The sequence below is a fragment of the Pogona vitticeps genome, chromosome 14 (genome assembly GCF_051106095.1).
Source record: "Pogona vitticeps strain Pit_001003342236 chromosome 14, PviZW2.1, whole genome shotgun sequence".
Taxonomy (NCBI): Eukaryota; Metazoa; Chordata; class Lepidosauria; order Squamata; family Agamidae; genus Pogona; species Pogona vitticeps.
In genome coordinates, this window is record NC_135796.1 from 18072720 (window position 1) to 18095722 (window position 23003).

Sequence of the window (23003 nt, forward strand, 5' to 3'; positions counted from 1 at the left end):
CTAACATCTTTGTGGGTTTCCTGGAGCTGTAATCCAAAACTATAGTCCAACGTGATGTACCTTAATTTATTTTCCTTTTTGGGATGTCACCCTAGGCTTAACGTCTTCTCTGTCACTGGTAGGATTCTCTTTCTGTTAATGCTTCCTGCTGTGTTGATGGTTTTCTTGTGGATGGGGTGGTTGAGAGCTTATTGTTTTCTTGTTCATTACACTGCTCAAGTGTTCATCACTAATCAGGTGGTACAGAAATTCAATACACAAACCAACCAACCCTAATAGTTCCAAGTTCTGTATTTCCTAGCTAGCACCTTTGGAGGGCTGAAAACCTCCCTGGTCACCAGTGCGAGTGAAACAAACCTTCTCTTTTATGTTTCACAACTCATGACAAGAATGGGAGTGAATTCACAGTCCTAAGGCAGGAGGTGTGACAAATTTATCTCCCAGTTACACTATGAACTACTGAGTACATCTGAGAAGCTACTTTTAAATGATGATACTCTATGACTTCTGAGGAAGGTGTTCAGCTGAAATATGTCTGATTTCATTCAGGGGAAAAGCTTACTCTCATGTCTGAGTGTTACAAAAGATAACACAATGCTGCCTGAGATTTCTGGCAGCTGTAGTCCGAAAACATAACTCTGCACCCTCTCAGTTCAAAGCATCCATCCTCCCAAAGAGTGACAGGCTGATTTCCAAAGCCATCATCTGCACTCTGGGGGCAACTTTCAGAACCAAGTCAACCTGTCCCTCGAGAGCTGGCTATCTACAAAGAGAATTTAAGCATCATGTTGCCCAAGTTTGAAGCCTTTTCCCCCTATACGGCCACAGTAAGTTGCTTACCTCTTTTTTCAGCTTCTGATTAACCTGTTTCAGATCCTCCAGTAAGGCCAAAGTTTCCATTTTCTCTTTCTGAAGGGCTTCTTTCTCTTTGGTCACTTGCTCAACTATCTGCAAAGCATCTTCTGCTGTTTGCGCGGTCTAGAAGATAAAAACGGTTGCCGTAAAAAATCACGCTGGTCTCTGGCTGCAAAGCCATCGGCCACTTACTCCAGAGTAGGTCTCTGAAGTCCGTATCAATTCCCTTGGGGAAGCAGCATAGAGATGGCTAGCAATTTATTGCAAGCTGTCTCTGCACAGGTGAGAACAACCGTTTCTATGTTTGTTTACAGGAGTGTGTTCTGAAACTTCAGGAAGTACAATCCAATCTACTAGCCATCCTGCTTCATGCAAAAATTAAATGCCAATCCCACGCTAGTGTCGTTTCTGAGATGAGAGACATGGCTCTAACAAAATGAATCATAATTTTAGGTTGCTTTTTTTAAAATTAAAAAAAACAACAAAACCCCAAACCCGGAATAGTTCAAGAAATAATCACTACCAACAGACTGTGCTATGTTGCCTTTTTGCAAATACTGAGAAATAGCGACCCTGCATCTGGATTTGGTGGACAGCAGTGAAATTACAACAGATGGGAACAAAGATATAAAACCAAGTAGCACTATGAAGCCAGGTCTCCTGGAGATCAAAAACTTAAACTTCAGGCTCAGGCAAGATAAGATGACGTAGTCTTTGGAATGGTTTTTTTTTAAGCTGGTGATCTCTGTTGGTAGTGAGTGTAAATCCTACTGTGAATAAAAAGGCAAGAAGCTGCCAAACCGTCGGCAACATTGAATTCACAAGTAGTTTTCTGCTCGGAGGCTGGCTTAGGAAGAAATTACAGAATTAACTTTTCTTTGTTGATTTCAATGTATAATCTAAACGTTTTCAAATAAGCTCCCCCTATGGGCTGATCCATACCTTGTACCATTTCTGTGCCCACGGACCTGGAAACCTGTCTTTTTATTCACAATGGCAAATAAATAAATAAATAATCTTTTGAGATTCAGTAGCTGTGAGCCTTGGAAGCTGGATTTGCTTCGCCTTCCCTCCCCCGCCCGCCCCACCAAAATTACAACAGCGGATTAAGAGATTTTTTTTTTCAAACATGTAACAGGGCAAGTTTGCTGCCGGCAAGGTAATTAAGGTGTTCAGACCAAGCCAAGGTGCAGAACAGTGCAAATATTAAGTGCAGACATAGAAACAATTGGTGTTAGTGTCTGGTGTTAGTAACGGCACGTGACTGATTTTATCAAGGTTATTAATACCTCAAATCTCTGCATTACCGAATGTTCCTGAAGAGTCTCAATTTCTCTCAGTTTCAAGACAAGATCATCCTTCTCTTTCTGCAACATCACGTTTTTATTCTGAGATGCCAGAAGGCTGGCCGACATGTCACTGTTGGCCTGGGCTAGAAGGGTTACCTCCTCATGCAGTTTGTAGTAGTCTTCCGAGAATTTCTCCTTCTCTTTCAAGATTTCTTCCTTGATGGTGAGGAGATGTTTCTGCTCAGAGAGCAGAAGCTCGTTCTCCTGAAGAAGCTTGCCACGCTCCAATTCCGAACTTTCGTAGCTAGCACGAAGGTCCTCCAGGATCTTAGAAGCCCCGCGGTGTAGCTCCTGAAGCTCTGCCTTGGACTTGGTCAGGGCTGTAAACTCACTCTTCAGCTTCTCGATGTTGGAGGCAAGCTGATCCGTCTGGATGCTAAGGACCTCTTTTTCCTTCACGATTTCCTCCAGTTTGGACTCGCCTTTCAACTTTTCCTGTTTCAACCTCTCTCTTTCGGTGGACAGCTCCTTGTTTTCGGAACCTAGTTGTTCCTTCTCTTTCTCTAACTGGTTGACCCGATTATGAAGCAGGGTGTTCTCTACCATAAAGGACTCCTTCTCCAATCTCCGACCTTGTCGTTCTATCGTCAGGTCATCCTGGACGGTTTTGAGCTCTTTACTGAGCTTCTGGCACTCATCCTGCAGCAGGGCTTTCTCTTTGCCTAGCATCTCCTTCTCTGAGGAACTGCTCTTAAATGAGGCCGCCAACAGTTGTTTGGCGTGGAGCAAGGCAGAATACTCATTTTCCAACACAGTTTTGGCACTCTGAGTCTCTTTCAAAATTTTCGACAGCTCACATTTATAGCTGGCAAGCTCCCGCGTTTCTTCTATTTTCTGGTCAAGCTCCCTCTTCAAGGTTTCGACGCTGCCTTGGAGCTTGGCCTTCTCTTGAGTCAGCATCCTCTTGGCAGAAATGTCCAGCTCGTGTTTCCTCTTCAAGTCACACAACGCTTTGGCCGCTGACTGCTTCTCCGCAAGGAGCTCAGCGCACTTGGCTTCCAGAATGGCCTTTTCCTTCAAAAGGGTGTCGTTTTGCTTTTTGACCTTTGAGGACTTCTGAGAAGTCATCTCCTTCTCTGCGCTCATTTGGCTTAACCTCTCATTCAAGGTCCTCTCAGTTTGGGTGGCTTCTTCGGCGGCTGCAGCTAGTTTTTCTAAAAGGGACTTGTTTTCACTCAGAAGCTCTTCTTTTTCCTCCAAAAGCCGCTTCTCTGAGGAAGACAAGGCTTCCTTCTCTTGCATCAACTGGATGCATTCAGAGTCTGTCGATGCCCGACAGGCCTTAATCTCTTCCAAGAGCTTGGACAGACTGGCGTGAGAGGCCTGCAACTGCACCTTGTCTTTAGTGACCTCTTTGAGCTCCTTGTTTGAAGCTTCTAGATCAGCTTGCAGGCCTTCATTTTTCAAAGTAAGTGCCTGCTTTTCATCTAGACCCTGCTCTAAGCTTTTACTCAGCTCTTCCTGGCGCTTCAGAAGAGCCTCTTTGTCTGACTGTAGGTCCTGGTTGGTCTGAAACAGACGGTCTCTCTCTCTCTTCAAAGACAAATGCTTGTTCTCGAGATCCAGATGTTTTCCTAACAGCGAGTCCCTCTCAGCTGCCAGTGAAGATACTTCTTGAAGGAGTTCTTTCTGGTCTCTAGCCATGTCTTCATAGGAGTTCTTCAGCTTCTGGATGACATCGTCCTTGTCTTTGAGAAGGGCAGCATTTTCCTCACAAAGCTTCTTCTGACAATCCTCTAGTTCTTCCCTTTGGCTGATGTGCTTCTGACATTCTTTGGTCAAGGCATCATTATGGGACTGGAGCTCATCCACTTGACGGAGGAGAGCTGCCTTCGAAGTGCGTAGAACATCATTCTCTCTAGTGATCTTGAGAAGATCATCCTGCGCTGCCTCTACTTCTAAAAGCAGCTTTCCCTTTTCAGTAATTAGATCATCATTTTTAGCTTTTTCTTGTTGGACCTTAATGTCGCTTTCTTGCTTCTCTCTGGCAACCTTTTTGTTCTCCAAGTTAAGTTCCTCATTCACCATCCAAAGTTTTTCCTGATCTTGCTTTAACAACCCAATCTTGGATTCCAACTCTACCAGTTTTGACAACAAGGAACCTTTTTCTAACTTTAAAGCATTTCCCTCCTTTGCCAAGGTTTCTTTCTCTGATATCAAAGCCCTCATCTCATCTGACATTAATTCAATCTCTTTCCTGGCTGCTCCTAACATAGAGGTTAAGGACTAAAAGAAATAAAAAAAATTGGGGAGAAAGGAAAACAAGAAAACAAAAAATGAAGTCAAGCAGACTAATGCAAAGTGTGGATTAAAGACTAATAGCATTGCTATTTTAAAAAATAAACACAAGTACGCATATACTGACACACATCCATGTACAAGCTCGCTGAAGGTTTTCAAGCCAGATCAGAGCATTATGTGAAATGCTCAGAGGTTAAACCAGTTTGGGACAGGTGTATTTTGTGGCTCGTTCAGTTGTATACGCTTGGGTAAACTTGTACAAGCAGAAGATGGCATGAACTACACCGATCCTTCTCTCCAAGAGACAGACAATTCAAACCAATGCCTTCTGGCTCAAGTTAGTTTTGAACAAGAGAACACTGGATTGTTAGCCTGCCCCATCAGAAACCCCCAATGGATTTACCGGGAAAAGGAATGACTAAGGAGCTGCAGTAGTAGAAACCTCTAGAAGATAAGCCAGTCAAAACTGCCTTATGCCTGGTGAATCAGGCACCCTTGAGGACATACCTCCATGAATATAATTTACCCATGGTTTTAATGTGAATTGTTGCAACACTGCCCAGCTATTTAAGGAACAACTAGGTTATTAAGGAAAACATCTCCTAATTACTGTAATTTATAAATTACACCTTTCCAGAAAGGGTGGAGAATGCACCCTTTCTGGAAATAACAATTGTTCTTACTCTCTTGGCTTCCAAAAAAATTGTTAAGAATATATCTTTAATTGAAAATTTTAAATAGTTTTAAATGTGATATGTTTTCTGTGGCATTACTAATGGTATTTTCTTTTCAGGGTCTCGTTTAAAATTGTTGTTTAGTCATTAAGTCGTGTCCGACTCTTCGTGACCCCATGGACCACAGCATGCCAGGCCCTCCTGTCTTCCACTGCCTCCCGGAGTTGGGTCAAATTCATGCATTTAAAATTACCCTGTTGGCAACAGGACCATCCATGTACTGTTGCATAAAGAGAAGAGGTGATGGTTTACATTAAGAAAATGCTCCATCCTATATATGTAAGTTCTCTGCTCTTAAGAGTTGGTTTGAACTGGCACAGCTCCAAGTTTAAAGGACGTCTTTAGAGGTGTTAAATTCCTACGGTGGTGGTATTAAGAGAAATGCCAAAAGGAGAAAGAGAATAGCAACGTTAATAATAATTGCTGCCATCACTAAGAGTGCACATTAATCTCTCAGAATACGCGGGCTTGTGAGTTTCCACATCATTTTCTCCTGTGTGGGCAAAGTTGTATCTCCCTCTTGCTACAGATGAGAACTGGATTTCAGCGCTCAACTCTTTGGCTTGTGTGTCAGTGTATACACCAAATATTCAGCTACAGGAGTAACCCAATGTAAAGCTTAAAGCACATGGAAAGGAGATAAATGCAAGGAACAAGGCGAGGGAAATGGCAAAAAACGAAAAGTGAAGCAGTTCAAGCTAAGCTAAGGGCAAGGTCGGGCGTGGACAGCCTAGGCAGGAAGTTAAAGAGACAAGAAAGTCATGTAACCACCGCTACTTCTGCGTTTTTCTCTGCCGCTTCAAACAGGGGGGAAATATCAACAAGCCACAGGGTGAGAGAATGAGAAATCATGATCTGAAAAACATTCGCCAGGTGTAATTTTACTTCGAATTGTTCATGGAAAATGCTAGTTGCTTTCTACAATTTTGGAAGTGACAAAACTAGCTCAGCGTTCTCAGAGCATCCGTTTTCTCTTCCCAACTTTTCTTTACCTTAAAGGTATCCTACTGTAGAAATCATAAATGTCCTGCTCTGAATTTTAAATTCTTTTGTTCCCCCAAATGGAAGAAGGGGAAAAAAGGAACAGAAAGAAAAAAATTTAAAAAGATATGAAACTCAAAGTTGAGAGCTATGCTCTGTAACGATGTGAGGCATATATATTACAGATTAAAACACTAACATTCCGGTGTAAGGAACCTTTCTGGATACAGATGAATTAAGCGTGGCTGATTTTAACAGGTTAATGTTCCTGTGTTCATCTCAGTTTTGAAATATGGATACTTCTAATAAACTGTTAAGGGTTAATTGTTCCACCGGTTGACACGGTGTCACCAGCATGGGCTTGTCATATTCCAGAGGTCACAGAAATTTCTACTTATCCTATAACAACCCAATGGTGGATCTTGACCTTAAGCAGTGAATGGTACAGAGGCGGTATGGAGATAATTTATCTAACCTCAAAGAATCGGTGCTTTGGTATCCCTGCCACAGAGAGGTACACACCTTTGCATGTTCGGCTTCCTTTTTCAACTCCTTGACCTGTTTTTCTAAGTCACTGCTCATTTTTTGTGCGTTGGTCAACAGCTGTTCTGTTTCCTGAAGTTTCTGCTTAAATTCCCTGATGGCTCCATCATGCTTGGCAGCCACTTCAGACTGTGCTTTTTCATGCGTCGCCTGCAGGTCTTTATACTGATTTTGGCTAGCTGCAATTTGTTTCTCCTGAGAAAGATAAAACAAAAGGCACAGCTTGGCATGACATCATGGTCCCTTGATGTGAAACTAGGTGTGGCATTCTACAATTATTCTTTTACTTTTTAATATACTGCCAGCTGAAGAAGCCACTTGGCAATAAATCTGAGAGACTAAGCAACATCTCTAAGATCTTGTGGCTTATGAAGAGTAAAACAATTGGGAGGCAGGGTGGCTTCTAAGAGGTGGAGGTCCACGTTCAGAGGGACAAAGTTGAACGGTAATCCCACATGACAGGGAGGGAATGAGTTACAAGGACGAATATGTCACACACTCAACCAGTCTCGGAAATGTGATTTACTTGATCTATGAACAGAGAGAGAAATTGTGTAGCTACATTATGCAATTACAGCAGTCTGATACCTCATTAAACGTCATGGGATTTATAGTTCGTTGAAGTCATCCAGGCTAATTCAGGGGAGTGTGCTGGCGCTTTCTAGCAGGAAATTCTACACACCTCAACAAACCACACACTGCAGGATTCCCAGCAATCAAATCATGACAACAGAAGCTGTTTCCAACTGCTACAACTGTGCAGTGTAGACACACTCCTAGAACAGTTATTACACTGGCCTATGTTTCCCGCCCCCCCCCCCAGCTGAACTCTCACTGCCCTGCGGAGATTTCCTCTTCCCCTCCCTGCCTTAGCCAGCCTATTTTTCGTCCTGCTGCTCTTACCAGGCTGGCTAACTTGTCCTGCACCGTTTGCAGTTCTGCCTGATGGTTTTTGTGCATTTCCTTCTGCGCCTCTTCCGCTCTGCGTGCCATTTGCTCCATGTCCTCCTGCAGCTGAGCTGCTCTCTCGTTCGCCTGGGTGAGCTGAAGCTGGAGCTCCTCAATCTTCCTAAAATGAATCATAAGATTGCTAAACAGACATGTGAGAAAAAAATTCCTTCCCCCCCCCCCCAGCAAATACTGCCCATGGCCCTTGGGCTAAAGCCACCAACATCACCCACAGCTGAAAGTTATTTTTTAAAAAGAGCCTTTTCAAGGTGGGTGGGTAGTCATGTTAGGCTGATGCAGGAAAAAGAACTCCTGCAGCATCTTTCAAGAGTTTAAAAATGTCATTAGGGCACAAGGTTTTGTGGGCTGCAAGGCCACATTGTCAGAGAGACAGGTTGGAGTCGATGCAAGCTTATGCCCAATGTAGCCCGTTTGTCTTCAAAGAGCCACAGAGGTTTTATTTAAGAACGTTGCTGGTCGCAGGTGCTGGAAGCCACCCAAGAGAGCTTGGCACGACGAGCTCACTTTTTCACAAAAGTGGATCTGTGTTTTTACGGAACGGTTTTAAAAACCAGAAACCTCCCCCCCCCCCAACGGCTTGCAACAGGGCAAGGACAGAAAGAAAGTCATGAAGACGCTGCATAGGAAGCAGAGGAATAAATTACTTCTCTCTGAGCCGCAGGTCGTCGTTCATCTTTGTGAGTTGCGAAGAGCTGTCTCCCGAGGATTTCATTATCTCAGCAATGTCGTTTTCGAGCTTGGTTTTTGCCTCTATCAGCTGCTGCTCTCTTTCCTCTCTCTCTTTCACTTTCTTTTCCATGGCTGGAAGAGGGAATGAGAGGACCAATCAAGGAAACCACCGTAGATTTTTTTTTTTAAAAAAAACCTCCAAATGATAACACCTTGAAAACAAAGCTAGATGGAGGTGGCTTCCACAGGTCCCCACAAATGTGACAATTCTATGTTACATAGACATACATATGGCTGAACGGACAATCTTGCCACTTCCCCTCACCTGACAAATTAGATCTCAGCTGATCTAGTTCGGAGGACATGTGTGCAAACTGCTGTTCTTTTTGGCTTAGTTTTTCGACAGTATCTAAGGGAAAACGAAAGGCAGCTTTGGTCAAAAGGCAGCTCAACTTTTTCAAAAACAGTACCCCGTCGATCGCACGGCATTTGGAATAAAAGAAAGCCCTTCTCTCTCCCACCGCACCCTTGTCTATAAAAAAAGCAATCTCGTTCTGACGAGGCATACCTTGCATAGATTTTTGTACACTTTCTGCTTCATTTGCAGCCTTGGTAAATTTTCCTTTCTAGAAGAAAAGGGGGAGGGGAGGAAACAGGTTTAAACCATTTGGCTTAATAAAATCAAATTAATATAAAATACCAAAATAAAGCACTGATCAAGTTTTAGTTACGGGCAGCCTGGTCAATCTTTAGGCCAGGGGAAAAGAAGCTATTCAGACTCCTGACCACATCTGACTCACCATTAATAGGGCATGCGCGACAAGTGAATGTAGAGACAACAGTCTGAAATCAGAGACGGCCTTGAATTTTATTACTAACCAGTGGAGGAAAAAACTCCAGGCTTGGCATCTTCTGCATCAGGGAGCAGAATTGTTACTGAGAACTGAGACCAATCATTTTGGGTTTTCCATATCTGTAAGGTTTGAGTGAGTGTGCAGAACAGTCTACTACACACTGCTGCATGTTTCAAAACATGCAGAAGACACAGTACTTGCATGAGGAGACAGCTACCCCCCTGCTATGCTGTTAAGGAACACCATCTTGGGTGATGCGTTATAACACGTATTCTTAGTCTGTGGCGAATTGTATAAGCAACGTAATGGTCAAAACACACAGTGGATCAAGGAACATACGCTTGCAAGTGATCTATTCGCGTCACACTGTCATCACTTACCTACAAGGCCTTAAAAGGGAACATGGAGTGAGAGGGAAGAGGGATTACATCTCCGCTTTAGTTTAAGACAGGGTGGGGAACTGTGTCCCTCCAGGTATTGGTTGACTCCAACACCCATCAGCCCCAGCCAACATAGCCAATGGTCACAGATGATGTGAGTTATCGTTAAGTGAGAATTAGAGGGTCCTCTGTTTCCCTACCTGTGGCTGAAGCTATAAGCTGTGCCGGAACTTTACCGCTGGGGACTCAACTGTCCATATAACACATTTATATAGAACAACCTAAGAAAACCCTCGTTTTGGACACTTACACACAAAAGGAGTTTGCGGTGCTGGCAACGATTAATGTGACCTTTTCCAAAAGTCCACAGAACACAGCGGAGGGCTGTACAGATTTCCAGGGGTTACTCACCAGATCTTCAAGCTCCTTTTCCATGGAATCTTTGAGTTGGTTTACTGCACCCAAGTGACTCTCAAGGTCAAGCAGCTTTTGATCTTTTACCTGTAGCTCTTTGCCGAGACTAACGGCCTAGCCAGGAGGAGGATGTGGTGTGGAAATAAAAATACAAAGAGGAACAAAAATAAAAGGCTTTGTCGAAGGGGCAAATGAAAATATATGTGTCAGAATGGAAGGTGAAAATAAGCAAAACAAAAATTCGTGAACATAAATCGTGAAGGGGAGATGATAAAAAAATTTAAATTGTGCTCAGAGGTTTCATTTGAACCATCCCTATGGACTTAATAGAGCCACCAACACCAAAATTTGCAGAACCTCAGCTTAAGATATAATTCTTAAATATTCTTACAAGGAAGAAGCCCAATAAAATTCGTATAGTTTAAAGATACGGTTCTTTGGATCACACTGCCACGATAGAAATTAGGGCCAGTTAAACAGATCAGGAACAACCTTTTCACGACAAAAATCGAACTGAGCTCAGCTTATATCGTATCCAAAATTCCAGACAATTAAAAGCAAGAAGTGCCCGAAAGCAACTCTATGAAGTCTAGCATCTAAAACATCATCTGAGGAGATTTTGTGACGACAGACGTAACAGACAAAGTTGTACAGATTTTTTATTTCAGCACCTAAAATTCCAGGGGTTGTAGTCCAAAAAGACAAACCTGTCAGACTCTTTAAAAATATCCCCATTATCCTTGATTACTCCTTTCCTCACTCAGGGTAGCATCCTAGGAACAGAGAACTAGTTTATACTGACTTCTCTCCCAGAAGGAGAGGGTCTGAGTTCTCTACAATTAAAAGCAAGCAAGTCCTACAAAGGATTAAAAGGTGGGAGCTGGCCTCACACCGTCTACATGACCTATTCCACCAAAACAGTCCATGGGGTAGCCCACGATACAGTTCCAGGTCATAACCTAAGAACAGCAAGAGGATTTACAGATTCCGCAGGCCACCAGAGAGACAAGTAAATGGCTTTTCTATCCAACCGAGCCTCGATTCTCTCAAGAAGCAAACATGAATAAACGGAGGCTATAAGAGGACAGCACACTGTGAGGAAACAAGAGTCGAAGAGAATAAAGCTTGCAAAAGTGGAAAGAGGCGGACCCAACATGAGTTGGATGGATTCAGCAAAGGAAACCTAGCCTTCGCTCTGCAAGACCTGAGGTAGGGACATTCATGACGGGGGCCTCTTGGAGATAACTAACCGCTGGGCAGCTCAGTGGTTGAGGTCTATGGATGTGGAGCCAGAGGCTGGGAGTTCAAATCCCTGCGGAGCCTCCCGGACAGGGGCTGGACTCCATGATCTGGAGGGTCCCTTCCAGCTCTGCCATTCTAAGATTATTATAATATCCCTTTTAAGGTGGAAGTGACTAATGATAACCCATAACGAGAACAGATGTAGACATAATACATGTTTTGTGTTGCATTTTAAAACCTCATCAGATGATGCAGAAATACGACTCCACAGGGATCTCTCTGAAAGAGATTGCCTCAAAACAGCACAAATTAAAGTGTTTTTTTAAATAAAAAAAATGGAAGAAAGCAAAGAAACAGATGGATGTTGGTACAAACCTGGCTGCTTTCATTATTTCGGTCATTCTCTAAACTCTGTATCGTTTTTTCGGCGGCCTCGAGCGCCTTGCTAAGTCTCTCCAACTCCAGTTTACCTTCAGAACTGGCCGCCCGAAGGCCCTCAAGTTCCAGGAGCTTTCCTTCAGAGGCTTTGATCTTGGCTTTAAGACCATCAATGGCCTCGGCTTGTTCCGTGCACTTGGCCTGGAGCCCCTCCAGCTCCTTTACCTTGATCTCGGCTTCCTGCAACTTGTTGAGCGTGTCTTCCATCTCCACCAGGTGCTGGTCTTCGATGCTCTCCAGCCTGGTTTTCAAGACTTCAACGCTCTTCTCCTTCTCCTCCGTGACCTCCAGCAGCTTCCCTTTCAGGGCGTCCATCTCCTTCAGGAACCTGGACCTCTCGTTTTCCTGCTTCTGCCTCAAGCTCGAGGTTTCGTTCTGGTGCTCCACCCTCATCTTCTCGATCTGGGTCTTGAGCTCGGCAAATTCAGCCGTCTGAGCCCCAACCCCTTTGCTGAAGGAAGCCTTCAGCTCTTCCATCGCCTGCTGATGTGACGCAATGGCAGACTCGAGCTTCGATTTCCATAACTCAGTCGCTTCCGAATTCTCTCTCTGGGCAGCATCCAGTTTAGTTTTCAGGGACTCGTTTTCTTTTGCCATTTTTTCATTGGAGGCCAGTAAGGTTTTGATTTCCTTCTGAAAAGATTCTTCACTGATCTCAAGCTTCTCTTTCAAGGACTTCATCTCCTCCTGATGCTCCTTGCGGATTGATGTCATCTTTTCTTCCAGAGCGCTAAGTTCTTGCAGCAGCGAGAGAGAAGCTTCCACGTTGCTGGCCGGCCTGCTGGACTCTAACCTTGCTTGTAGTTCTGCCACTTCCTTTCCCCGCAATAACAGATCTCTTTCCAGGTCCATAATCCGAGATTTCTCCGACACAGTGGCCACCTAGAATCAACAGCATTTTTTTAAAGAAAGAGAGAGGAAAAATAATTATAACACATTACGCTTAAAGGTCCAAAGAGGTATATTAGCCCCATATCTTACAGCAGTAAAACGGCATCTTCAGTATTCTAAGGTAGGCTTCTGCAAAGTGAACTAGTTATTGGTAAACTGATCTAAATGTCTATCTTTGCAGATAATACTAAAGGAACCTGTCAAATCTTCACTTAAAAGCTACTGAACACGCACCAATTACAGCTAAATGACCTTCATTTTTCTAAAAACAAAGTCTTTCGCCTCACTTTAAACTCAACAACAGTAGACTTCATGTAGATTCAAAATTAAGGGTGTTTTTTTTCCAGATAGCAGTGAGTGGCAAGACAAACAGGCTGTTAAATCAAAAGATTAATATCGCAGCTTGCTGAAGTTATTAAAATTAAGCAGAAGCCACATTTAAGAATGAAAGTGTTGTGAGACATGTCCACTAAAGAACCGCGGAAGATAATAAATGGGAGCGCAGGGTCATTGAGATCTTTTGCTTGAACTCTTCCTAAATGTGATCTTGTTTTGACTAGGACTGAAGTCAGAATGCGAACTAATCCCTTTGAGCTATACAGGATGAGGCTTGACACTAGTATATCTACAGGAATACCATTTCCCTGACATTATTCAGAATATATGTAAAATATCTCAAATGTGTATCTTTAAAATGTTAGGTGTGAAGCAGCTCCTCCAGAGAAGACTTACGCCACCTTTACACCTGTTTACTGTTGGTCAAACACCAGCTGAAGAGATGTCAAGAAGGAATAAGATGCTAAGCGGTTTTCTTCAGAGAAACAAATCATAATGGAGACCAACTCAGCGCAAAAACCAGATAGCTGAACACTGTGTGGATCCTTCATTACAGCTCAGCTCTGGCATTAAGGGATCACCTTCAAGACCACTGGAGAATTGTAGCTAATTTTAAGTGAGATGCAGCGATGTCTGAATTTCCTGGAGATCAACTTTTCCTCAATCAGAGCTAAAAGATCTACAAATTTGGAAATAAAGCTGCAGAATTACACAAAGATTTTTGTAAAATCCTAGGTGTGTCTGGTATGACTTTCTTCCATTCCCTATAAATGAAACGGTCTAACTTTATCCATATTCAAGCGCTTTCTAAACGTTAAAAAGTTTCCACCAACCAGCTGAGCTCTGAGAATATAATCAGATGACACATGATAACACTTGAACACGGATCCTTTTGGAATTGGAAAGAAAAAAAAGATGGAAGTAAATTAAGAGCTGCGGTTGAAGACAGCCGACTTGATCATCTGGAAGTACTCTCTGGAGCAAGCTTCAGCTCTTCAACATGCCTGAGGTTCAGAATGTGGGTTTGATCACCAGTAGCTGAGTGTCCAAACTGGCAGAGGATTAAAATGAAAGGAATGTCCCCTTTTATTCAACCTAAAGCAAAATATTTACACAGGAACTGTACTGTCTGCTACAGAAGACTATAGAGACCACCTACGTAGGCACAAATGGGAAAGACATACAAACATTTTGAAGCACTGGAAGGGTATCTGAAGAGACCCAGATTCGGCAAGGCAATGGCATCAGACACTACGATACGCTTTATTTGTAAGTTCTTCCGCGAGATCTGCTTTGATTTGGGATGCCTGCCTTGAGCAAGGGGTTGGAGTCGATGGCCTTAGGGGCCCCTTCCAACGCCATTGTTCTATGATGCTATGAGACCCCTGATTAAACTTCCCTAAGGGCAGGGGTTGGGTGCTGTCAAGCTCTTGTTACTTAACAACAGGGTGGGTCTGTGCGTAGCTATGAGTAGACAGGTCATACAACTGCCACTGTCCTGAACATCTTCATGAAACATCTTGTTTCTCCATAACGGCCGCATGAACAGCCAAAACAGGTATTATTTTTCCCTGGTGGTGCAAAAGTCTTTCCTGAACAATCCCACGACTACACCAACCACCGCTTGCAAGCTAAACCAGAACATCCCCGAGCAGTCATCACAGCGCACAATAGTATCATCAGATGAAGTGTGCACTGACTTCAGTTCTCTGCAGACTGCTGTCCTTTAATTTTTCTTTAAGTATTTGATCACCTTAGATGTGTTTTGGATTTGGGGTCCTGTATGTCTTCCCTTGAAAATATCTTGCCAGTCTTTCACCGTGGTTAAGAAAACTATTTTAAGAAATACGGTTGCTCTTTAGCTGGGTCCAACATCACCCTACCGGTCTTTCAACGTTGTCATAGCAATGAGACGCTACATTGCATTCTCTCTTTTCCAAGCCACAAGTGTGGATATTCAGCTGCAGGCTCAGGAGCTTCTCCCCCCCCCCAACTTAAGACACACAGACAAAAAGAGCGTTGTTGGTTTGAAACAACAAAGTCCATTACCCTAGTGTCTTCTAACTCCCTCTGGAGTTTGTCAGCTTTGGTCTTTTCAAAGAGCAGGCTCTGTTCAAGTTCCTTAATGCGTGCATGCTCCAGTTTGGTCTGCGTCTGTTAGTAAAAAGGGAAAGGAAGAGAACACAACAGTGCCACCATCACATGCGAGCACAAGAGGAGAAGAGAAGCGACATGCAGGATGCGCCACTCGTTGTTTTTCTACCAATGATGAGCAGCAAAAAAAAAGACGCACATGGCCAATGCGGATGGACAATGGAAAGAAGAAAGGAGCCCCAAAAAAGGGAGGAGAGGAAATGAATACGGTGAGGCTGCAGATGAGAGACGGACTTCAGAGTGTAACACGTGGCTGATGGAGACTGAGAAAAGATGGGCACACACACACACACGTACACACACAATGGAAGATGGACAAAAAAAAGTGCCAAGGTAAACTCATGCAGCCCACGTTATTTATCAGTTTGACAATTATCAGCATAAATTAGAATAGTTAATGCTTTTGCAAGACATGATTCAAACAGAGCTGTCGCCTATCAGGCTTCCCCGGAGACCAAGATTACATCTGACAATATTTAAATTACAGGAGAGTAGAGTTTGATAGAATATTAGGGGAAATGTATTTACAGTACACTAAAAGCAGTTTAACAATAGCGTAGATTACTTAGCAACGGGTTGCCTCTTGAGGTCTCCAGAAGGAGGAGGCCAGATAGCCATTGGCCGAGGACGCTTTAAGCTCCAGATTCTGAGCAGAATTGGGCTCCTCTGAACACTTAATGGTTTTATCTTTCATCTCCTTGCAGTGAATACTAAATTGCCCCAACTTATATCATTCCTGAGATTTATTGTGAAATATTGCTTTTTAAAAAATTAATGGTTTGCGTCACTGGACAAGATATCCACCCCATTTATGCTTACGAAACGACTCACCAGGCACGGACACATCCTTACAGAATTAATGAACTTTTTCCCCCTCCTCGTCTTGATGTGCTTAATTAACAGTTTCTACTGCTAAATTTAGAAGAGCCGAGAATCACACGTTGCTCAAAACAACTGCTCAGGTCCATACTAAAATGCAGCTGTTTCCTCTAAGAGAAATAATGAAATATAATTAAAACTTAACAGAGTCTCTCTAAAGAATAATCTAGAGTTTCTCCGAGACCTCTTGGCAGTGAATTGCCGCAAGATACATATGAAAAGGAACAGTGATCCCAATTCATCACTATCAGTGTGGGAGTGGAGGGGGGTGGTGGAACAAAATCACCAGCACAGTTAATTAAAATAGTGCTTCAGACAAGAAAGTGGAGTGAGATGATTAGGGACTTGTGTAGTGTTAAGAGGCATTAAGTTCCTTCAGTATGGCACTGCTATCCCTGAATGTGGGTTCACAGGGAGAGATGAACATTGTGGAGCAACAGAGAATGGCTCAATTCCTCTGCAGGCTTCCTAACTGGACCCCGGACCATCTCGTGTTTTCCTAAAGGACCCACACGGAGGGGTAAAGAGGCAATGTGGAAGGGCGGTGCCACTGCGCAGATCCTCTGGGCTCCATGTCTGCTTCTCCTTGGCTTTTGGGGCAAACTGGCCACACAACTCTCTCCAAAGAGGGAAGCGAGGAGATGGGATGGGAACCCCTCACTCTCTCCCTTGCCCTCTTCCTCTGGGAAACTTCTGAAAACAGGCAAGGTTGAGGGTGGTATGGTGGCCATTGTGAATCTGAGCAGCCAACAGCAAACTACAAAGATTGGTTTGATACACTAGAACACTGGTTCTTAACCTTGGGTTACTCAGGAGTTTTGGACTGCAACTCCCAGAAGCCTTCACCACCAACTGTGCTGGCTGGGGTTTCTGGGAGTTGCAGTTCAAAAGCATCCGAGTAACAAAGGTTAAGAACCACTGCACTAGAAGACAGCAACACACATACACACACACACACAGAGGGTGGGTAATAATTAAGATAAGCCGCCATCTCTAGAACATTGAATGGAAGGGGTGGATCAGCTTCAATCTATTCAAAGTATATTCCAAAATATGGACTGGGCAGCATTCTTGCCCATGTGGTAGAGAATTAGTCAACAAGCCAGAAAGCATTAAAGCACCTTTATCAAAACATTGTCACAATCAATAACATTGGAAAGGCAGCAGCAGAATAAAGGCAAAATTAAATACAACAAGGGCCACGTCTGAGGAAGGGGACGATGTCCATGAAAGCTCACATTAAAATAGAGTAGTTTGTCTTTAAGGGGCCATGGTGTTTTTGGCTGCTTTATTATTTTATTTTATTTTTTGGCTTCTGGCCTGACATGCTAGCAAGACAAACATGGCTCCCTCTTCTAAAACCACAACGACGGAAAGAAACGACCCTGGTGTCCAGTTCATGGGAGCATCCAAGACTCTTGTTTCCTCCCAGAATTGAAACGTTCCACCAGGCTTCCCTTCTCTGCCTCTAACCACACTCTTGGCATTCAGATGGTTTTATCTCCATACCACAAAGAGTGTCACACGCTACACTCCTGCAGTGAAATCCCACTAAGGCACAAAAGCAGCACAACTGGTGGGGCAAGGGATCATCCCCAAAATGGCAGAGCACTTAACATTTTAGAAAAAAAAATAATAATCACCTTAGAACTGCAGGGCTGGAAGGGACCGGGGGGGGGGAATCGAACTCCCAACCGAGCCCTAAGCCACTGAGCCATGCGGCAGTTAAATAATCTTACAACTGCAGGGCTGGAATGGACCCCCATGGGCCATCGGGTTCAGCCTGTCAAGGAGGCACTGTAGGGAATCAAACTCCCACCTCTGGGGCTCTGCAGCTGGAGACGTAAACCTCTCAGGTATCTAGCCGTTCTAACTCAAATAAAAGCCACCAACCAGGACTTTTTACTCCTGAAAAAAAAATGGATTTCTCAAGGGAAAATATATTTACTAATGAAAACGTAAGACATGGAAGCCTAGCACAGAAAAGATATGGGTGCCCAAGGAAAGCAGAGTATCGGGGGGGGGGAGGACAGGTTACATGCAGATTTTTATTCAGACACCCCACATGCCTAACTGGAAGAGCAGAAGCCCCTTAGAGTAAGCTCTACAAAGTGAACTCCGAAAGATACACAGCCACAAAACGAGCTCCATGCTTCGGAAGAAATGCCGTTTAGCTCTGTCCAAAAAGACCTTGAATATGCCGCTGGTTTTCTTGCATACTATGGGGATGTGAGCAAAAAAAAAAAGAGTTTTCCCACCTGTTACAACAAGCAAAAAGGAGGGCTGGCAAAGGCAACGGTAGGAAACTTAAGAGTTAGCGTTTTGTTAACGTTTGTTAACAAATGGACCTTAACGGGAAACCTTGACATCTGAGCGTTCAGCCTGGAGGCAGGCGGTGCATCACGGCCTCTCCCAATTTGAAGAGACCCTCATCCAGCAGGCCGAGGCGAAGAGGCAGTCCCGAAACCAGCAGAATCAGGGAGGTGGACAGGGGACAGATTGGATTTGTCTTCAGTGTGGAAGGGATGGTCACTCTCGAATTGGCCTCCTCAGCCACACTAGACAGTGTTCCAAGTCCTCCATACAGAGCACGTTCCCATCGTCTCTCGAGACGGAAGGATGCCTAATTTAATCTACTTCCTTTGCAGACATTTTTTTTTGTTTTGCCTTTTTGTGTTCAAAGGACATTTTTACTTAAAATAAAAGGGGTGGCAGGAGGACAGTCTCTCTCTGTGTCATGAAGGAAAGATGGTCCAGTAAGCCACAGCCTTTGTGAAGGATCCGCTTTCATTGTAACAAAACGGCCACTATTTCCTCTCTTGTTCTATGGAAGGGGAGTGTGGGAAGACATCCAGGACTAATTTCCACATTTTCCTCTGCTGGACAGTAGTGGGTGCTCTTGGGTTAGTGACCAGAAGGATGGTTGTCTCCGAACCCAGACTTTTTTTTGCAAAATTTCAGAGGTTATTAGATTGAAAACGCTGCAGGGGGTGTTCAAAGCTACATGCACACAAACAGGGAAGCCGATGAGGTCTCAGTAGCAGGTCAGGTTAATAGTGGTTAAAGTTACGCCGCCAGCCAAAGTTTTATTGGTCAATAATCTGTGTTAAAATGGGAGGGTTTCCCCCCCAACACACGTTCAGGTGTCCTCTTACGTTCTCGGGGTCTTCAGAAATCAGCCTCTTTTGCTAATGGCAAAATTAAAACAAAGAGAATTCACCATAAAGCAAGGTACTAAAATTCAGATACAGCCAACCGCAGAGGGAAAGGAGATACTGTAGCATCTTCAAAAGTCAGATTAAGGGTTCTAACCTATAAAGTCCTAAATGGCTTGGGTCGAAGCTCTCTCAAGGACGCCGTCTCCCATGATGAGCCTGCTTGGGTTTTGTGATCCATCAGGAGAGGCCTTTCTCTCTCAGTCCCACCATCTTTACAGGTGTGTATGGTGGGGAATGCAGGAGAAGGCCTTCGCCGTGGCTGCTCCCGGACTCTGGAACTCCCTCCCACTGGAGGTCAGGCTGTCTTCATCTTTACCGCCTGCCCTTCTGGAAGCAGGCAAAGACCCTTCTCTTCAGGCAGGCTTTCCCTTAATGACCGGCTGCCTGAGTAAGGTTTTTAAATGGATGGTTGTGCCCCTCACTGCTTTTAATGTGTTTTTCGGGTTGCTTTTGTTTAACTGTCCTTTAGTGTGGTATTTGTTTGATCCTTTTAAATATTTGCATCTTTACTGTTTTCATTTTTAAATATTGTCTTAAGGGTATGTGTCAGCTGCCTTGTGTGCGGGGTAAAAAATATTTTAAATAAATAAATAAATTCACTCCATTCCTCCTGTCCTCCAGAAATTATTAGTTTTTGTCTCTCTCACAAGATCAACTTTCAACTGAGGAACTGGCCTGAAATACACCTCTACCAGCAAGGAAGCCAATCCGATAAGGAAGCCAAGTAGGTGAGACAAATCCACCCCATCAACCCACCTTCACCTCCACAGCTGCCAGGCTGATGCATGCCCCCCCCCCCAGTGGTTCAGGGTTTCACCCTAGCAATTTCCACATCTCCCTGGTGCATGAATGCATTCACACACGTGGAAGAGACTAACAGGTGTTGTTTAGTCTTTGGGCGAAATTTGTTAATTGAAGGAAAAATCCAGCCTGCCTATTTGGGCTTGAGCACACACATGCTTCAAAGTACTGCCTTCATGTAAATCTATAATTTAAGACTTTGCAAAGATCAAATGCATGTGGTGAAGATTCTGCACAATCCAGCTCATAGCTGCAAGGGAGAAATCATAGAATTCCGTCCTCTTTTTAAAATTCAGAGTCCTTAAAAATGCAGGGGCCTTGAGAAAAGACAAGTCTAGAGATCACGGAAATAAATGACAACAACTTCTACTATGCATTTGAAACACAAAAAGGAGACATCAGACTACAGGCTAAGAAGGTGAATGAGCGCTCCGTGAACAGTCTGAATAAAATGGATGGAAGATTAAAATAAAAGTAGAACTACGAGAGATGTTGATGGGAGATGGACCTCTCGATAGGAGGCTAGAACAGTATGTCTTGCTCTTCGCTCCGCGAGTTATTCTAAACATTGCTTTGCCCATGATATAAAGGAAAAAACATGTATTATACATTCTGCTTTTCGAGCGTAAACAAGAACATATTAAGGAACAAGTTAAGGAAGCTTCAAGATAGCTAGCATTAAGAATTAAGTGTCCAAAACCTGGCAGTGTTTGATTAGCGATTTTCTGCCTAACCCTAACCCACAAAGCGACATAAGCCTATGGAGCTTGGTAATATATATGCCTTCACATTATGGCAAAAATGTGTTCAGTATACACTTTTGACCACTATACTTCATCCAAAATTTGAATGAAATGCGTAATTTACAATCTAAACATTTTCTGAGAAGCACAGGACGATACTGCGGGGAGGAATCCAGCTGTGGTCCATCACACTTCCGGCCTTCGGCCTTTGCTTCAGTAGGAAAAAAGTTAAACACTGCCAGTTTTGCAACCTCTGCATTGGCTTTCTAGTTGGTAATTTTAACAGACAGCCTGGGAAAGCATCTACAAGATGTTGTGTAAAACAGCAAAAGGGAATGACTGAAATGAAGTTATTTGTTCACCTACAGGGCCGAGGATTAGAAGCCTCCAAAATGTTACCTTACAAGGCTTAGGGCTTTATCTCGGGTAGACAAGGTAATGGTAACTCGTCTTGCTTTGCATACTCCTGTATATTGTCCTCAGAAAGCAGAGAATCCTACCTCTAGATTCTCTTAGGCACAGTAGCACCAAAAATAGGGAGTCGCTGGAATGATTTTCCTCTGAACACGCTACCATTATAGCCCATTAAATAGAGTTGGGAGACATTTTACCTCCAAGTCACCTTTCGTAATGGACTCTTCTTCCACGCGGAACTGGAGATCTTCAACTTTCCTGTGAATAAGGAACAAAAATGGAAAATGGAAACTTGCAAGTCGTGCATGAGGAAAACCTCCAACTAACTGGTCTGCTTCATTATCAATCATAGAATAATTGACTTAGAAGGGGCCTCTAAGGCCATTGATTCCAACCCCCTGCTCATAGCAGATCTGACAGATGGGTGGTCCAGTTTTCTCTTGAAGGCCTCTAGTGCTGGAGTGCTCACCACATCTCCCTGAGGTCATGGGCTCCCTTGTTGTACTGCTCTAACAGTTAACAGGTTTTTCCTGGTATTCAGCCTAAATCTGGCCTTTAAACGAGATCAAATGGCAGAGCTGATGGGAGGAACTGTGAGGGAGACTGTGAGCTCTACATTACAGCTTAACTCAGACAACAGGAAGTAGAAGGAAGATAACAGGTGTTCTACTGCATGCCATTGGAGGATGCAGCAAACTGTGTGGTAAGAAAGCTATAATTGCTTTTCTCTTAAGAAAAAAAATGTGCACAATAATAAACAGTGTTTTTTTCAAACTATACTCATCTCCCTCAAAATCCTGTTATACACACTACTGATTCAGAATCATGGCTAAAAACCAAGAAATGACTTCATTTCATGTAGCTCATTTATGCAAAAAAAAATTTTTTTTGCTATTACAGTTGTGAGAATTCATACCACTGAGTACCATCTAAACATCAAAAGATGGCTATCTCTTTCATGGAAACACGCACTGGTTTACAGGCAACACAAGACATGATCAGAACAGAAGTTCAGCCTTCAGACTGCTTTCAGCTGAGAGTGACATGAAGTGTGCTGACTAATACAAACTTCTTGTAGGTGTGCCATTATGGGCAGGAGACAGGGCAAAAACGGCAGAATGCAGTGGCAAATTCTCCTGCACAATCATTGTGGAAATAAACAAGAGCCACACAAGAGCACTGCCCTTTGGCTGGCCTTCGTCTAGACAATGCTGTCGAAGGAGATCTCAGCGGATTGCTCTCCGCACGTCAGTCAGCATCTTGGGATGGGGGGGGGCTCTACTTTGGCCGCAAAAGGGGTGAGTCCGATCCCAACACTGCTGGTGGCCCTTCCTCTTGGCCACCCGTTCGGTTAATGGGCACCAGGCCAAGTCCATTGGTATTGTTAGGCTGCCCAGCAACATGGCTCAAGGTGAGCTCAAGGCCAACCAGGGACAGAATTAAAGCAGTCCCTGACCTGGAATTTCCATGACTTGCAGTAACTGATGCCCTGTTACTGGACGGTTAATGAGGGACAGAAAAAGAAAGCCTGCACATAGTACACTATCCTAAAGGCCACTCTTAAACGGACAGGGTTCTTCTAATGCACTAAATTATCCCCCCTCTTGATCTCATCCATCTTTCATTCTCTGTTGTCATTACCATCATTAAAGGTTTATACAAAGTTGTAATGTGAGCCCAAACTGGTCAGGTGTTTTAGACGAGGATATGTGTGACTCAGTTTTAACTTACCTTCTTTCCTCTTCCAGCTGGTTAAGCAGTTCTACTTTCTCCCTGTCAGCTGCTTCGACCAAGGCTCGTAACTGGTCCATCTTAGCTTCCATGTCCAGGACGCGCTGAGCCAAAAAAATATCTTTATTAGAGGAACCCCTTGTTTATGTAAACCAGGCGAAACCGGC

General features: G+C 43.7%; 1 protein-coding gene across 16 annotated transcripts in view; it reads right to left on the reverse strand.

Moving 5' to 3' along the window:
- Positions 1-23003, reverse strand: part of CLIP1 (CAP-Gly domain containing linker protein 1) — a 74233-nt gene that overhangs the window by 20678 nt on the left and 30552 nt on the right. For 6 of the 16 annotated variants that reach the window (XM_072983252.2, XM_078381790.1, XM_078381791.1 and 3 more), the window contains exons 7-19: positions 22837-22940; positions 21303-21363; positions 19085-19117; positions 14946-15050; positions 11607-12551; positions 9987-10103; positions 8910-8967; positions 8667-8750; positions 8317-8473; positions 7607-7772; positions 6683-6898; positions 2145-4430; positions 841-978 (exon numbers count right to left, since the gene is read on the reverse strand). In XM_072983252.2, the coding sequence (XP_072839353.2) occupies positions 841-978; positions 2145-4430; positions 6683-6898; positions 7607-7772; positions 8317-8473; positions 8667-8750; positions 8910-8967; positions 9987-10103; positions 11607-12551; positions 14946-15050; positions 19085-19117; positions 21303-21363; positions 22837-22940 (4470 nt within the window). The remainder of the gene's footprint in view (positions 1-840; positions 979-2144; positions 4431-6682; positions 6899-7606; positions 7773-8316; positions 8474-8666; positions 8751-8909; positions 8968-9986; positions 10104-11606; positions 12552-14945; positions 15051-19084; positions 19118-21302; positions 21364-22836; positions 22941-23003) is intronic. The other 10 variants (XM_078381798.1, XM_072983259.2, XM_078381796.1 and 7 more) reach the window with 9 other exon arrangements.